General features: G+C 41.6%; 2 protein-coding genes and 1 long non-coding RNA gene across 3 annotated transcripts in view; 2 read left to right on the top strand and 1 right to left on the bottom strand.

Annotated features, from left to right (window-relative positions):
• The window catches only part of MARCHF6 (membrane associated ring-CH-type finger 6), a 43,586-nt gene extending 37,550 nt beyond the window's left edge, over window positions 1-6,036 (top strand). The window contains exons 24-26 of the mRNA XM_083519157.1: window positions 500-632; window positions 3,040-3,175; window positions 3,726-6,036. Of these exons, the coding sequence (XP_083375283.1) occupies window positions 500-632; window positions 3,040-3,175; window positions 3,726-3,816 (360 nt within the window). The 3' untranslated portion in view covers window positions 3,817-6,036. The remainder of the gene's footprint in view (window positions 1-499; window positions 633-3,039; window positions 3,176-3,725) is intronic.
• Window positions 3,039-7,820, bottom strand: LOC310714396. The gene is made up of 3 exons (XR_014529700.1): window positions 7,671-7,820; window positions 6,768-7,038; window positions 3,039-3,149 (listed from the first exon to the last, which is right to left on the bottom strand). It is a non-coding gene; the product is annotated as an uncharacterized lncRNA (long non-coding RNA).
• Window positions 7,821-7,959: 139 nt separating this feature from the next.
• ROPN1L (rhophilin associated tail protein 1 like) lies at window positions 7,960-14,756 on the top strand. Its single transcript, XM_083519747.1, has 6 exons — window positions 7,960-8,090; window positions 9,782-9,948; window positions 11,699-11,822; window positions 11,916-12,077; window positions 12,900-13,075; window positions 14,626-14,756. The coding sequence occupies exons 2-6, from the start codon at window positions 9,818-9,820 to the stop codon at window positions 14,681-14,683; spliced, it is 651 nt and encodes a 216-aa protein (XP_083375873.1). The 5' UTR covers window positions 7,960-8,090; window positions 9,782-9,817; the 3' UTR covers window positions 14,684-14,756.
• Window positions 14,757-17,351: the final 2,595 nt, after the last annotated feature.

Here is a 17,351-nt window from a genome sequence, read left to right on the forward strand (position 1 = left end):
AGCTTTGCTTTTAAAGAATGAAGAATTCTGAGTCCTGTGAACCAGGTATACAGTTCCTGGCTTGCAGCAAACTGTATTCAGTTTCAAAACAAGTTAACTTCAACTCATGGGTTATGAAACTGGCTTCATAAACTAATAGAGTTTGTTGTAAGCCAGGATTCCTGGTTTGTAGGAGGCAGCAAGCCAACCTTAATTTGTAAGTGAAACTACTTTCTGCAGAACTGCTCCTGGCTGTGCATGGAGGGTGAGATATGCAGGCTCAGTAATTTGTTTGGGCTTGCTTCAGCCTGCAGCTCATCTAGATAGCACTAAACCATCGTTTACATGCTAATGCTGATATTAAAATATTAACTGCCACATTTAATGCTAATATTTTAATGCTATAATGCTGTCATTCCTTCTTAATCATAAATATGGAGATTTTTGTATGTAATACGTTTAATGGCAGGGGCCGGGCAGCCGTCCGTCATGCATCTTGACTGTGGTCTTATTTTTTCAGGTTTATGCAAATGGAATTAGGAATATTGACTTACACTTTATAATACGGAAGCTTGCAGCGCCTGTTATCTCAGTTCTGTTGCTTTCTCTTTGTGTACCTTACATCATAGCTTCTGGTATTGTACCTTTACTAGGTAAGTGCAGATGGGCATACAGATTTCATTGTGTGGGTCCCAGCTTAAAATACGAATCGGGGAAAATCTTTTGTTAGAATGTCAAGTGAGTGTTCTTGTCAAGCATGTCCATTAGGTAGCTGTACTTCATTTACCACATTTTGTATCTTGCCCAAAGGTTCAAGAAGTATTTCGTTTGCTAGCTTCAGTGAAAACCATTATGTTACATCATTTGGAGAGTTACATAGTTTTGTCCCACACATAGATCCTGAAGCTGTTTATCAGCTGGTAGGCTTTAGCTGAAATTTAGAGATTACCAGCTTTTGTTTTCAAAGAAATGTACTTCTAGGTCATTAAAAATGAAATAGAAATATGTGTTAAATTTGAAGGTGGTGGCTAAAATAGCACCCTAAAAAGAATCATTTCAGGTAAACAGAAATAGCCTATTAAATATGTGAATATTTATACAGAAGAAACTGTACAAAATACAGTGGTACCTCGCAACACGAATGCCTCGCAAGACAAAAAACTCGCTAGACGAAAGGTTTTTTTGTTTTTTGAGCTGCTTCGCAAGATGATTTTCCCTATGGGCTTGCTTCGCAAGACGGAAACGTCTTGCAAGTTTGTTTCCTTTTTCTTAACACCGTTAATACAGTTGCGACTTGACTTCGAGGAGCAACTCATAGAACGCGGTGTGGTAGCCTTTTTTGAGGTTTTTAAAGACTTTGGTGATTTTTGAAGCTTTTCCAAAACTTTCCTGACACCGTGCTTCGCAAGACGAAAAAAATTGCAAGACGACAAAACTCGCGGAACGAATTAATTTCGTCTTGCGAGGCACCACTGTACATAAACAACATTCGGATGGGGAGTAGGGCTACCACCACAAAATAGCTAGTATTTTAGAGTCCAGGGACAATGCAATATTGGGCAGCCCTACTCAGAAGAAAGACCTAATGAGTGGGATTCACCAAACCAGCATCGTTGGTGGGAGCTCTGCACAAGGGCTTCCGCTTGTTAACTGGGCTCCTTTCCCCCTCACCCAGTGCATTTCTGAAATTGGCTTGGGGTGGTGGTGTCAGGAGAACCCCTGAACCACACATGGGGGGAGGAGACGGGAGATTGTTCCAGCTGGCAAGCTGAAATGCTTGTGCAGATGGAAGAATAGGAAGAGTGTGATGTTGAATTCCACCCATTGTCATTTGTCACCTTGGAAGTACTGTATTTTTCCATCTATAAGATGCCCCCATGTATAAGACGACCCCCAATTTTAAACTTAAAAAAATTGGGGGGGAAACAGAGTCTTATACACCAAAAAATACGGTATATCTAGGACATAATGAGCTTAAAGGTAAAGGGACCCCTGGCCATTAGGTCCAGTCATGGCTGACTCTGGGGTTGCGGCGCTCATCTCGCTTTATTGGCCGAGGGAGTCGGTGTACAGCTTCCGGGTCATGTGGCCAGCATGACTAAGCCAATTCTGGTGAACCAGAGCAGCGCATGGAAACACCTTTTACCTTCCCACCAGAGCGGTACCTATTTATCTACTTGCACTTTGAGTGGGACTGAACAACGGGAGCTCACCCCATTGCAGGGATTCGAACCGCCGACCTTCTGATTGGCAAGTCCTAGGCTCTGTGGTTTAACCCACAGCACCACCCGCATCCCATGCATAATGAGCTTACAATCACTCAAATAAAAACATGGCTGCAGCATTCAAGATTGAATTATTGATTCAGAATTATTTGTATTACGAATTCTCCATTTCAGAGCTATTCAGGTTAATCATACAACTAAATTACAAATACTAGTTGGAAGACTTTACAGTGTTTACAGTGTGGCTGTAGTCAGTGGCTTCTCCTTGTAGATAAGCAATGTGCCCTTCCCCAGAAAACACTGCATTACTTATTTTGTTCTGTAGGTGGCAGTAGCTTGCTAGAGGGTAGTGGAGAATGGCTTATTGAGCAACAACAAATGTGTTCATGTTCTGAGCTTCCATTATAAAATATGGTTGTCCCTACCGAGGGAGAATACGTGGGGTGTGTGACACGGTAATAAACCAAACATGCAACTGGATATTAAACAGGCCATAACTTTATTAGCTCCAGCTTCTATGAATTCGGCTTTGCAAAGACAGAAGTGTTCTGATACTCTGGAAGCCTATTTGCTGACAAAAATCTGAATACCAGTAAGCAGAAGAGGTTTCAGGAAAAATTCTTCTCTTTTCACATAAGCCAGCAGCCACTGAGCACCCATAGCAAAGAGACAAGCCTTGCGGCATAATGCAGTATCACTTGGTGAGATGAAAGGCAAGAATCAAGAGGTTGATATTGGTAGAGTTTTGCTTGTTGGTTGCTCCAGTTCCAATATTTGAAATGTAAAGCCTTTATTTTAACCTTTTGCTCATTTGCTCTTGTTAACTTTTTTGCAGGTGTCACTCCTGAAATGCAAAACCTAGTGCAACGTCGAATTTATCCTTTTCTGCTCATGGTGGTGGTTTTGATGGGGATCTTATCTTTCCAGGTCCGTCAGTTCAAGCGCCTTTACGAACACATTAAAAATGACAAGTGAGTACCTACATTAGTAAAGTTCATCAGTTCTGGGGCCGTAATACTAGTATGCTAAAGTTTTAGGAAGCTAGAAGTGATGGATAGATTTTGGAGCATTATGAAAGTGTTATTTTAAACCTTTTCTGAAGCATCTGGGATGAACAGTGAGGTGACAGACTACTGGATCAGATTTACTGAGTCTAAATAGATAATGTCACTGCCGCTGGAAACACTGAAAGCTTTTCTTCAAAACCAGAAATTCTGTGAAGCGATTCGTGTTGGTATGCCATGGCCTGCCCATTTGGAATTTGCAAAGGGGATAAAGCAGGTGTTCAAAATAAAAATATTCGTAACTTTCTGTACTTTGAATGTCCATTCCTTTTATATAAGAAGCTTTAAAAATGTATTCTATATACTTGCTATTGGGATCTTAATGACTGCAAGCAAATTTTCCATCAGCAAAGTATTTTAAATAAAATACTTCCCCATTTACTCTGCCCACTATTTTTTTTGAACGGCATGTGATGACCAAACATAATGGTGTGTTTGCTTGTTTTTTAAATCATAGGTACCTTGTTGGGCAGCGACTTGTGAATTACGAAAGGAAAACTGGAAAACAAGGGACACCAGCCCCACCCCCTCAGTCTTCACAAGAATAGAAACGCTCACATGGAATTACTTGATCTTCCCTTGCCTTTGTGTCCTTTTTCATTGACTGGTCTTCATTCTTTGGGTGTCTTTCCCAACAATCCTCTCAACTGGGTTTTTATCTTTTAATTTTGGCTTACTTTTTTCATGGCGTTCAGAAAGCAGTCAAGGCTGTGCACCTTTTACCTGCAACTTCTGAAGTTATCAGTGCTGAGATCTGTAAATGTGTAAATAGCAATACCCTAATACCCTGAATTAAAAATGAATGTTCATTGTACATCTTTAAAAGAATATTAATTTATTAAATCTAGTTGCCACTTTGTTTTGGACTGCTGTTCTGTTGACATATGTGCCACAAAGCAATACTGCAAGAGGCAAGACACTTTTTTTAAAAAAAAAAGAAAACAGTTGCATTTTTATGGTGGCTCTGGCCATTTCCCAAATGTAATTTTTGCAAAGCTGGGGGCTCATCAATATAAAAACAAAATGACCATTACAGTCAGCAGTGAAGTGGCTGTGGCAAGAACACATAAGCTTCATTTTTTTTATCATTTTATATAACATCAAAGCTGATGTAAATTTTCTATTGCCTGATTATCTTTTTCCATGTGTAAGTTTATAAGATTGTACAGTAACTGGTAAATCAAGATGAATTTTTCTCCTTCAAGCAGTTTTGGCATTGCTTGTTTGGCTGGAAGGCATTAATTCCTTGGCACTGAAAGACAGAATTTTAATGAATTTCTAAGCACTTAAATCAAAGTTCATTAGAGCTAAGTGGCAGGAATACTTAAATCTGCTAATTGAGAGGTTTGTGGAAGAATGCATTTCCAATGCATAAGCCAATATTTCCTTTTTACATCTTTGAAGCTATACAGTTTAAATGCTTACAAGGATTTATTTACTCTAGAGAATAGTGCAGAAGGTTATCTGACACGTTTATTCAAGAGCACAGAGAACTTAAAGGCTGGAACATGTTACGAAAGACCCTCCTTTTTTCTTGAGTGGCCTGAAACCTCCTTACAACCAAAGTTGCAATTTGTACTATGGAATTTATACCATATCATATTAAAAATGAACATCTGTAATTCTAGAAATGGTTAGCATTAATTTTGCATGGCAGTAATGCTAGAGGTTTTGGGGGGAAATTTGTAGATTCTATGGGAGAAAACCTTTATAGTATTAACAACAGCAGAAAGAGAACCAAAAATAAAATAAAGAGCTGATCTTTACAATGATAGCGCTAAGGAAGAGGCCCCCCAAATCAAGTTCACCAATTCTCATATTTTTATACGTGTACTTATTTTCTGCAGGTAGATATGCATTTTTAATGTAAATAGTTCTGAGACAGACAAATGGAACTATGCCGAAGCTTTAAGTACAGTTCAGTTGTGTGCTTAAAACACACAACATCCTATTCAAAAACAGTGAGAAATTGATTTAGGTTTATTGTATTGAGAAACATTAATGCTATGCAGTTGTGTGGCCACTCAGGACTGTGTCCTTGAACATCATGTATATTTAATTATGTGTATTGAATAGATTACCAAGGAATTTGTCTACTGTCTTCAGGATATGTCTTTGTGCTTGAAAGAAAAAGCAGAAATATGTCAAGAGCTGTTCTGGTTCCATGTTTGGGGGGCAGAGGCGGTGGTTAAGATTTCTGACAATCCACGCTCATGCCCAGTAGAATTGTGTAATAGAAGTGGAACTGGACTATCCAACTGGACTATCTAACAAGAGGTCCATCTTTGGTATTTTGCAGCATTACCTCATTTTAGACATTCTGGGCTATAAAATGTGTTGATACACTTGAGGTTTATTTCTAAATAAATATTTCACAAAATTCCAAATAAAAAGAGCATAGTAATGAGAGATGGCCAAAAACACTTCTAATTCACTGTACAAAGATCTTAATATTGAGTCTTTTGTGCCTGATCCTCTGGGACATGCAAATATTACACATTTCAATATTTATAATGGTGTACTTTTCTGTACAGGAGCATATTTTACCCCCAAATACTACATTTTCTGGTAATACATGTGTTTGGTTGCACAATTATCTGTCATTGATGGTCTTTGTTTTTAATATCCAAGCAGTCTTACCACTGGGATATTGCCAGCGATGCTGTGCTTTTTCCTGTAGCATTTTGCAGAAATGCAGTATCTTGTAATTTTTGTTTTTATCCCGGACAACCTGATCTGCAAAGATTATTAAAGTTTATTAAGAAAAAGCCTTGACACTTGCTATCTTATTGCAGCACAAAGCAGGGCTGTGTGTGTTCTGTTCTAAAGGGAGTGGAGCGGGTAGAACCAAAGGCTGGAAACTGGATTCTGTTTACTTGTATCAATTACACAAATTAAGTGCACTTACTCCAAGTTTACTTATTGTTCTTCTATTAGTACAGTCATACCTCAGGTTCAATGTGCTTCAGGTTGAGAGCTTTCGGGTTGTAACGGAGTGCGTTACTTCCGGGTTTCGCTGCTCACGCATGCGTGGAAGCGGCAAAACGCGACCCGCGCACGCGCACCATCACGTCTTACATTCTATTCAGGATGCGAACGGGGCTCCTGAATGGATCCCGTTTGCATCCTGAGGTGCCACTGTAATGGGAAAGGAAGTATGTGGGGTGCTTCATACTTGCGATCCATATCTCACCACCCATTTCCTATATGTTTCGCTGTTGCCTCCAAGGACTAGAAACGTACTTTAAAATGAAAAAGAAGAAAAGCCCAAGTTTGCAAGCCCAAGAATACTTGCCAAAGGAAGGCGATATTTGTAGGGTTTTTTTATATAACCATAAACAGTGGCATGGGACTGACATCTTATCAATAAATCAAAATATAAGGTAATACTGTAGGAACAAAACAGTGTTCAAATTAAGCTGTTCAGCTATATATATATTCCAAGTGCTGGTAGGATGGTAACTTTCTGTGGTGCCACGAGAACATTATTACTCAGTACCTGGTGCATGGAGTGTCTGAGCGAGTTTCCAGTCTTCAAGGCTGTAGAGATTAGTTTTGAGACACAGTGCATAGTTTTGTGACACACACTGCATTCTGACTGAATCCAGGTCTCTTCTGTGCAAGTAGCCGTCCCCATTAGTTTCAGTGGAGACACCTGCCTATGTATCCCTTTCTCTGCTTGGAGTTTCTCCATTCTTTGAAGCAAGAGATCCTTGTGAATGGATGAGTTTTGTGAGCACCTCAGAGAATTCCATACCTAAAAGCGACAGCTGAAAGGCAAACCTAGGATTTACGAGGTGCGGAAATTTATGTGCCCTGTCATAGGCTTGCTCCAGTAATCTCTCCTTAGCCACCCAACTCTGGCACCGTTTTGGATCTTTAAAAATGTGCATCTCGTTACAAGTCTCTGCTGTGAACACCATTAATGTGAAGCTTACACACATCAAAGTGCAATGTTCAGGTCCAGTAATAATTGGAATAATGATTATTCTGCAATGCAGGAGGTTGAACTAGAATAGATGCTCCTCAGAGTCCCTTCCAACTCCATAGGTTTTCTATGATCCTAAAATATATTTACTTTTTAAAGAAAAAACTGGCCCTTCTTAAAGATCAAAGCAGTATTGAAAATGTGAACAATTGCTTGAATCTCTGTCTTGCTTCCAAAGAATGGGGAGAGCGCTGATTGATGCTTTTGAAATAGCCATAATGCACCCCATTTTTTTAAAAAAAGCCATATACTGTATACGAGAATATATAATATAGTACATTATCTATAAATATATAAAATATGCTATACTTAATATATATGTATTTATATTATGTGTTATTTAGACTCCGCCTTTTTTCTCTGACAAGACTCGAGGCGGCTTCTATGAACACAATCCCCCAAAACAGGACCCACCTAGGTAGTTGGGCGACCTAAACGCACCTTCCCTTCCTACTGCGCCTGCGTCCCCGACGTCCCTGCCCACAGAACGTCGAATCAACACAGAGACTGCAGTTCCGGCCCGAAGCTCGAAGGCCTTTTCTATCCCAGCTCCCACAGCGAAGCACCTGAGGGGTTTCCACCATAGAGTTTCCCCCCCTTCTCCCCCGCTCCTTTCGCGTCCTCACGGAACGCGTCTTTTCAAGTGTCGCTCTAGGCGTTCCGCCGAACATCCACCCCCCCCGACACGCGCTTCTCTATGGTTCTCGCGGTTGCTACGAGACGGCGAGGCGCGAGCGCGCTGCCATAGCAACTCAACGGCGGCGGCGGCGGGCCGCCTCGTCCCTTTCGAGAAAGAGCGCGAGGGAGGGCGAGGGGTTTAAAAGCCCCGGCGAGGTAAATGGCCTCCGCTTCTGCCGCTTCTCCTCGAGTCGCCGGGGGCTGTTTCAACCTCGGAGGGGGGGGAGCATTCGCGAGGCAAAAAACTGCATATATATATCCATTTGTGATAAGTCATTGTGGTATTAATCCTGCCGTCTCTTTCCCAAACTCTGAGGGCACAGTTTGTTGGTGTGTGGGTGTGGGTATAAATATATGTGTGTGTGTGTGTGTGTATATATATATATATATGCGTGTGTGTATATGTGTGTGTATATATATATATATATATATATATATATATATATGTGTGTGTGTGTGTGTGTGTGTGTGTATATATGCACGGAAGTAGCCAAGCGGGGCAGCGACCCTCCTCCAAATCAAATAAATCAACAGAAATCCTTAACTAACTGAGGTTCTGCGCACCCCCAACATAAATCCTGGCTACGCCTGTGTGTAGAATCTCTTGCACAGCCAGGATTAATCCACAGCCCTCCCCGCCCCATCGCGTACAGTGCACAGTTGTACACGGGTGAGCTTTTACCACTTTTTTGTTGTTGAAAGCAGTATATGTTAGATGCAGAGAACAGTCCGTAACCTACACACATACATAAAGGTAAAGGTAAAGGGACCCCTGGCCATTAGGTCCAGTCATGGCCGACTCTGGTGTTGCGGCGCTCATCTCGCTTTATTGGCCAAGCGATCCGGTGTACAGCTTCTGGGTCATGTGGCCAGCATGACTAAGCCGCTTCTGGCGAACCAGAGCGGCGCACGGAAACACTGTTCACCTTCCCGCCGGAGCAGTACCTATGTATCTACTTGTACTTTGACGTGCTTTCGAACTGCTAGGTTGGCAGGAGCAGGGACTGAGCAATGGGAGCTCACCCCGTCGCAGGGATTCGAACCACCCACCTTCTGATCGGCAAGCCCTAGGCTCAGTGGTTTAACCCACAACGCCACCCATGTCCCATGACACACATACATACGCATTTTAAAAAGCCTGCTGGATGTGTGAACATACCCCCCCCCCCCCATGTACAGGGACATTTTCTGGATCAGCCGTCTGCTTTAGGCTCCTGTAGTTGACACTCACTGGTACCCCATAGCCACAATGCTTCTCTCTCTCTCTCTCTCTCTCTCTCTCTCTCTCTCTCACACACACACACACACACTTCAATTCAGACTTCCAGTATGTTTGCTTGAAAACAATTCCCAGTGAATTCAATAGTATTCATTCCTAAGAGATGATGGCAACAAGCCTAACACCTCATTGAACTCAGTGGGATTTACTTCCAAGTAGGTAGGCATGTGATTGAGTTTTATATGTAGGATCGCAGCCTAAGACAAGCATCTACTTGATTAGCTATGCTTCTTGACCTTTGGTGACTTTTGGTCTCTTTTTGTCTTAGTATTGATGCTTTAGTATACAAATTTTGCGCTGAGAACAAATCTGAAGGAAATGTTCTAGAAAGGGAAATTGTTACATATGTGTGGGGAATTTTGACCAGGGAGGGAGGATTGACAAACAGTGATGATGATGCTACCATGTTCAAGAAGATCAGGCGGTGGGGCAAAGCCAGTACATGCCTTTTGAGTTATCCAGGTAAATCTTTGTTATCCAAAGTAAGACAGCTTGAAATAGCTTCATAGAATTGTAGAGTTGGAAGTGGTCTTGAGGGTCATCTGTTTAGGAATAATGTTCTTTTTAGTTCTCTTAGCTTTCTGGTTTTGGACCTAGTACAACCATGCCTGTTCCAGATGTTATGTTCTGTGCGCAGCAGATCCATGTTCCTCCTGAATTGCCAGATATTATGAAACAATTTACCAAGGCTGCTATCAGGACCCAACCGCGTGATGTACTTCAGTGGTCTTATGCGTGAGTAGAAAACTGAAACTAATGGCCCTGATCCAGAAGTCTTCACATAACAATCACTATTGGATAGCATCTCTGTGGGAGTGGCGAACTGGCAGAAACCTGCTCAGTTTAGCAGGTTATGAGCCAATTTGGCAGGTTTGGCTCATGAATGTTACTGTCTCGCTTAGACAAAATGATAATAAAAACAGTGAGTTGAAAAAAGACGGTTCCTGAGGATGGAGAAATGGCAGTCCACTCAAAGTCCTAACCAAATTGGCAGTCTTGAGCATTTTGGCCTAAACAACATTAATGCATTGGTGTGCAATGGCAGCTGAACAGCCTCTAAGAATGAGAAAATAAATGTTTCCCAATGGGTAGCAGAATTGTGGCAGAGAGAGATACTTAGTTATTTTACTACTACTACTACTACTACTACTACTACTACTACTACTACTAAATTTTATTTATACCCCACCCTCCCCAGCCAAGACCGGGCTCAGGGTGGCTAACAACCAATAATAAAAACAAGTTGATTAAAATACAATTTAAAAAACAAGATTAAAATACAACATTAAAACATTAAGATGCAGCCTCTTCACAGGAGGAGAAAGGAAAAAGAAAGAGGGGAAGGGGATCAAACTGATTCTAAGCCAAAGTCCAAGCGGAACAACTCTGTCTTACAGGCCCTGCGGAAAGAAATCAGATCCTCCAGGGCCCTGGTCTCATGAGACTGAGCGTTCCACCAGGCCGGAGCCAGTGTTGAAAAGGCCGTGGGCTCTGGTTGAGGCTAATCTAACTTCCTTAGGGCCCGGGACCTCTAGGGTGTTGCTATTTATGGACCTTAAGGTCCTCCGTGGGGCATACCAGGAGAGGTGGTCCCGTAGGTACGAGGGTCCTAGGCCGTGAAGGGCTTTAAAGGTCAAAACCAGCACCTTAAATCTGACCCTGTACTCCACCGGGAGCCAGTGCAGCTGGAAAAGCACTGGGTCAATATGCTCCCATGGCAGAGACCCCGTGAGGAGCCTTGCTGCAGCATTCTGCACCCGCTGGCGTTTCTGGGACAGCTTCAAGGGCAGCCCCGCGTAGAGCGAATTACAGTAGTCAAGCCTGGAGGTGACCGTCACATAGATCACTGTGGCCAGGTCAGGGCGGGAAAGGTAAGGGGCCAACTGCTTGATGCGGCGAAGGTGGAAAAATGTCGCCTTGGCTGTTGCTGTGACTTGCGCCTCCATGGAAAGGGAGGCGTCAAGGATTACACCCAAACTCTTAACGGAAGGCAATGGCACTAATTGGGCCCCCGCAAGAGAAGGGAGTTGGTCCCTCATCCCCATGCTATCCCGACCAAGCCAGAGGACCTTTGTCTTCGAAGGATTTAGTTTCAATCGGCTCCAACGAAACCATCCAGCCACAGTTTCCAGGCATCTGGTCATTGTGTCCGGGGCCAAGTTGGTATGGCCATCCATCAGCAGATAGAGCTGAGTGTCATCAGTATATTGGTGACAACCCAGCCCAAAGCTCTGGACAATCTGGGCAAGGGGTTAGTAGTTTTCTACCTGCAGGGCCTCATCCCATGGGATTTAAAATCCATGTTTCCCTGCGTTATGGGAGGAAAAGTCTCCCTACTCCCTCCCACCCTAACAGGAAATGGCTTTTTCTCCCTGAAAGGGCCTACTGGACACCACTATACACATTTGACCTTTAAATTCATGTACTGATTTTGAATATTTATTTATTTGACATGAACCATATTTTTGCATTTGTGCTATCATAGGTATTTCTATGCTTTGTCAAATGGAGAACCTCTTCCTGTGAAGGACCGTCTTGAAAGGCCAGTAGCCACACAGAAAAATGACACTGGTCTGACTCCAGGACTCCTTAAAATTTTGCATAAACAGGTAAAAGTCTTTGCAGAATGTTCTTTTGGAAGTAACTTAACTTTTCATGCTGTTTTCTTATGGTTTATTTATGATGTACATGTGTTTTTAAAGCTCTCTGAAAAGGAAACTGTGGAAATATCGGACCTTCAGAGAAAGTGGAAAAACTTGTGCTTGCCAATGGAACAGCTCCGCAACCTTCTTCGACTGGGCAATTTTGCAGAAGGAGTGGAATGGATGAAGTTCTTTGCCCTTGCATGTAGCGCTCTTGGTGGGGTATGTAGGCCTGTCAAACATAATGTGTACCTCTTTGCGGTGTTTAGAATTTTGAAAGATCAAGATTCCTATATTTATATTCTCTCTCTGGATTTTGAAACATGCCTTGGCTCACAGTTTTTCAACTTTTAAATTTTGTATTGTAAATCTGCTTTTCAAAATTTGGAAACGGTTTCACATTCATCATTCATTACAGAGGTGACATGTTTCTTCCTTAACAGTATCATTTATTTGGTTCCTAATATTCACCAAGAGCAAATTATCTGAAATTTTCAGTTTGAGTAGAAGTTAAGAGACCAGGTCATAGCAGAAATTAGGAGTAATATGCACCTGAATTGCAGATTCATTCCATGGTGCCATCAATTATGCCTGTTTAGTTGCACTGGATGGCATTCTTTTTTTTAATGTTATACTGAGTTTCTTTTTTGGCTTATAAACAGATTACCTATCACCTTTTAGGATTATACTAGTAAACTGAGGAGTGCTTCAGATTTCATGAATGCATTAATCAGAAAACATGTAGAAAAAAGCATGTGAATCCTAGTAGATTGTTACAGCCTGGTGATTGCACATGCTTCTGTGCAGTTTCCCTCACATCTCTGTGCAATTAGCCATGACTTCCTGGCAGATGCAATAAATTAGAAACATGTAGCATCACCACATATGATAATTTCTACACAATTTCCATACTTTTTGCTAATATATTATTGGTGTTTGATCTGGCTCTTGCAGTGGCTATGCACAGATCACTCTGTACTTTCATCACTTCACTTTATTGTAGCGCATGACTGCTAATGTATGCTTGCCTTTTATCTTTTTCAGTCCTTACTCAGTTCTATGAAACATGCCTGTGAAATTCTTACAAAGGATCCAGAAGGTGGAGCAGCCCGCATTCCATATGACACTTTTGCATTTATCTATAGCTACTTGGCTAGCTTAGATGAGGAGATAACGGAGGAATCTACTGAGAAATTCCTCAAGGCTCTTAAAGAACAAGTGTAAGTATTAATTGGATGTCTGAATGTAATACAATCCAGATTTGGCTTGGAACTGCATTTTAGTTAAGCAGGCTCTTTTTATTTGTTCTTCTGAAGCTATGGTTTTCACGATCAGATTAACATATTATTTTTTCACCAGTTTTGAAGGAGAATTGCTCTTTGAAGTTTCCCCTGTAGCTGCTTCTTGCAGCTTCTTACAATGTAGTTTGTACAGTTGAGTTGAGAATTTGGTTACCGAAAGAAAAAATAAAACAGCAATAAAAAGTTTAAAAAATATTAATAATATTTGCCTGTTTTAAATTGAGAATTAAATTAGAGTGGAAAATATTAATCTGCACTGAGGCTTATGCTAACCATGGTTACCTTTAATCCTAGCTTGCAAACCAGTTTCAAATTCTGTTTAAAGTCAGCTAGGGTTAGGCTTGCTGCAAACGTAATTCTACTCAATACTTTAGGCTGAAAAATGAAGGGATAATGAGATTAATGTGGCAGTCGAGAGGAGAAAACGTGCCTTTGTCCTGATCTTTTAACCATGGTTAAGAGATTGGGAAACTGGCTGTAGTCAGATCTAACAGTAAGCAGTGGTTCAGTGTAATGAAAATGTGCCTAGCCTCCCCCATGCTTGTGTAGGTTCCCTGCACCCCATCCACTCCTCCAGCATGGCGATAATTAGGACACTGGAAGCTTAGGTTCATAGAAAGCTGGGTCCTACTGGGCCATCTAGTATTGTCTATACTGATTGGCTTTGGCTCTCAAACACTTCAGGCAGGGAGTCTTTTCCTACTTGGGTATGCTTCCCTTTTAGATTAACCATAGCGTAGCATGTGGTCCAAACTCTTGTGTGGTCAATTTTAACTATGGTTAGTGAAAACAAGCCAGCTTCACAAACTATGGCTTGAAGTTGGCTCATTTCCCCTAGCTGTAGTTCAGATTAACCAGTTTGTCTGGATTTGGATGATATGGCAAGCCGCACACAGTTAATCTAAAATAGTGGAAGTTTCTAAACTCATGTCAGAGAAAATTGAGTCCATGTGTCAGCCCAGGGGCAGGCCGTTACATTTGCAATGGGTCAAGATGTTAGACTATTACATCTATGCAGTATTGTGGTATCTAGCATATAATTATGGGGATGGCCATGCTTAGAGAAATATATTCAAACTACTTTTCACCTCCAAATACACACTTTCTTTTAGTAAAGGCTGGATATGATATGACCTTAACAGTTCACTACATTATAACCCACCTTATTAATAGGGTAATATTAATATATTATTTTGGCTGTTATATTATAATGCTGGTATCCTAGCTTATGGATGATGTACATGATTTAAACAAGAAGGTAGATTTGAGGATCTAGCTTGTGGAATAGAAATATCCCTATACACATCTCTGAAAATATTACCGTGAGTTCCTCTTATTTTATGCAAATGTTTTCATGTTAGAATTGCATCCAAATGGGATGAGAGGAAGTACCACAGAATGAATGTAAACTGAAATTAAGTTTCTTTGGGCATTAATAATGAAAAGTAATACCTTTTCTTGTAATTTAGGTCACGCAAGGAGGATATGGTTGGAGTTGCAGATTTCCGTCCGCTAAAGAAACCTTAAATCAGGACTTAAGAGAATGTGGAATAACATAACATTATCTGACATAAAGTACAGATTTTTAAAGTTAATAATATGCTACCTGTAGTAGTGTCCTTTATGTTCATGAAATTGTGAAGGAGTCTCAAAGCGGCTAACATTCTCCTTTCCCTTCCTCCCCCACAACAAACACTCTGTGAGGTGAGTGGGGCTCAGAGACTTCAGAGAAGTGTGACTAGCCCAAGGTCACCCAGCAGCTGCATGTGGAGGAGCGGGGAAGCGAACCCGGCTCACCAGATTACGAGTCTATTGCTCTTAACCACTACACTACACTGGCTGTCTTCAGATGTCTTCTAAACGTCATGTTTATTCCTTTGACATCACCAGCTCAATATATATTCAACTTTGAACTTGCACAAGGTTGTCTTGAGTCAGCTGATTCAGACCTTCACTCTCATAAAGAAATGGATTAATTGCTTTAGAGTGCAGGTGATTTAATTTAGGGGAAATAAGATGACATGTTTCCTGTTTTTGTAGGATCAGCAAGTTAGTAATTAGTAATCTTGAAAAGATGCTGACTTGGTTAACGATCATGTCTGCAAAATACATAAGCCTTGTTTTCCTCCCAAGTATTTCAACATGCTAGCTAGCCCCAATCCAGTATCGTTAGCATGATGCCCTTCATGTTCTATTGAAGCAGGTCTAGGTAGGAAGAGGAGAGTATTTGTTTTACAAAAGAGGGACATGTTTGTGTCTCCCACTCCTTATGAAAGAGGAAACGTGTAGTAAGATCCTATGTGGCACCCCTGGAAACAGTAGCATCCAAAGAGACATAAAAAAGACATTCATAGAATGGTGGAGCAGGAGTAGCAGAGCCGATTCCCCCCCCCCCCCCAAACTGCTATTATGTTAGTAAAAGAGGATGGGTGCTCTGTGAACAAGCCCCTAAGGGCCTCTGGCCTCATGTACTCTCCCACCCTTCTTCACAACTTCCAGGATCATTATAGGATTTGTGTGCAAGTGCAAGCCAGTTTGCTGGTTTTCTCAAATTGCAAACTCTAGTTTGCTACAGGTAGACGTGTGTGAATGTTGTCAATTTTGGTTTTTCATTTTTCAAATCTTAATCAGTTCTCCACATTTTTGCTCAGTCCCTCCTGCGGTTGCCCATCCAGCTACCCTCTCCCTCTACTGCCACAAGGCTATCTGGCAGACTGCTTCATCAAATTTAAGAAACTACCATCTGTCTTGGAAGGAAGAAGTGGCTCTCAAATGTTCCTGCAAATATACTTGAGTTAATACATGCAAGTTTTATGTTTTGAGTCCCGCAAGAATTTACATTCTTCCAAGCTACTCAGAACTCACCTGAATGTAGTAGTAGTAGTTGTTGTTTGGTAATATGAACATTCTTAACTCTGCAGGGCTGCCGCCATCTTTTAATAATCCTGTATCTGTAAAATAATTTCCAGATGCGACTTTGGACCTTTCTGACCATCATCTGAAAACACGAAAACCAAAGATGTTCTTATATACAGTGGTGCCTCGCAAGACGAAAATAATTCGTTCCGCGAGTCTTTTCGTCTTGCGATGTTTTTCGTCTTGCGAAGCACGGTCCGTTGCAACTGCGCCTCTTCAAGCGGCTTTAAGAAAAAAGCGCAAGACGTTTTCGACTTGCGAAGCAAGCCCATAGGGAAATTCATCTAGCGAAGCAACGCAAAACCGAAAAACCCTTTCGTCTAGCGAGTTTTTCGTCTTGCGAGGCATTCGTCTTGCGGGGCACCACTGTACAGTGGTTCCTCGGGTTACATACGCTTCAGGTTACAGACTCCGCTAACCCAGAAATAGTGCTTCAGGTTAAGAACTTTGCTTCAGGATGAGAACAGAAATTGTGCTCCAGCGGCACGGCAGCAGCAGGAGGCCCCATTAGCTAAAGTGGTGCTTCAGGTTAAGCATAGTTTCAGGTTAAGAACGGACCTCTGGAACGAATTCAGTACTTAACCCGAGGTACCTCTCTCTCTCTCTCTCTCTCTCTCTCTCTCTGTGTGTGTGTGTGTGTGTGTGTGTGTGTGTGTGCATGCTGGGTGAAAAATAGCATTGGCTAAGATCAGCATAGGGCCACAGTTTATACTGCCATTACATCAGGGTAAGTGTTCACAGGTTGGACTTGTAGCACAATGCTACAACTTCTTAGCAATGGAACCAGGCCTGAAAGCAGTTTCTTCTCATCATAGGTGACTAGATAACTGCATAATTGCAATGTCCACTGGCTGTAATTCAGCCCAGAGCAGCCAAATCCCAATAATTGTAATGCGACTTAAAACATGCAAACATAGGCTTCCACCTTTTTGCTAGCTTTACACAGTCTTTAATCAAAGGGTGTCATCATGCACAAAGCAATATGTGGAGTGGGGGAAAGGGTGGAGTAATTCAAGATAGGAGGGAGGGGATGATTATGCCTCAGCAAGAGTACCAAATCATTTCATATGTTTTGTGATTTTCAAATATCACACAGTACAGCTGTAACAATTTTCTTCAGACCTTAGTTGACTTTTGCTGCCAAATCTGCAAAGCGATCACTCATTGTCTGTCAGCTGGGATCTTGACCTCTGTTTCTTTGTTTCTGCAAGGACACATCATAAATTGCAATATTTGTGTTAGGTCACAGATGTAACATGGTTTTTTGGACATTCATGTG

This window comes from Podarcis liolepis (assembly GCF_965112155.1).
Source record: "Podarcis liolepis genome assembly, chromosome: 8".
NCBI lineage: Eukaryota > Metazoa > Chordata > Lepidosauria > Squamata > Lacertidae > Podarcis > Podarcis liolepis.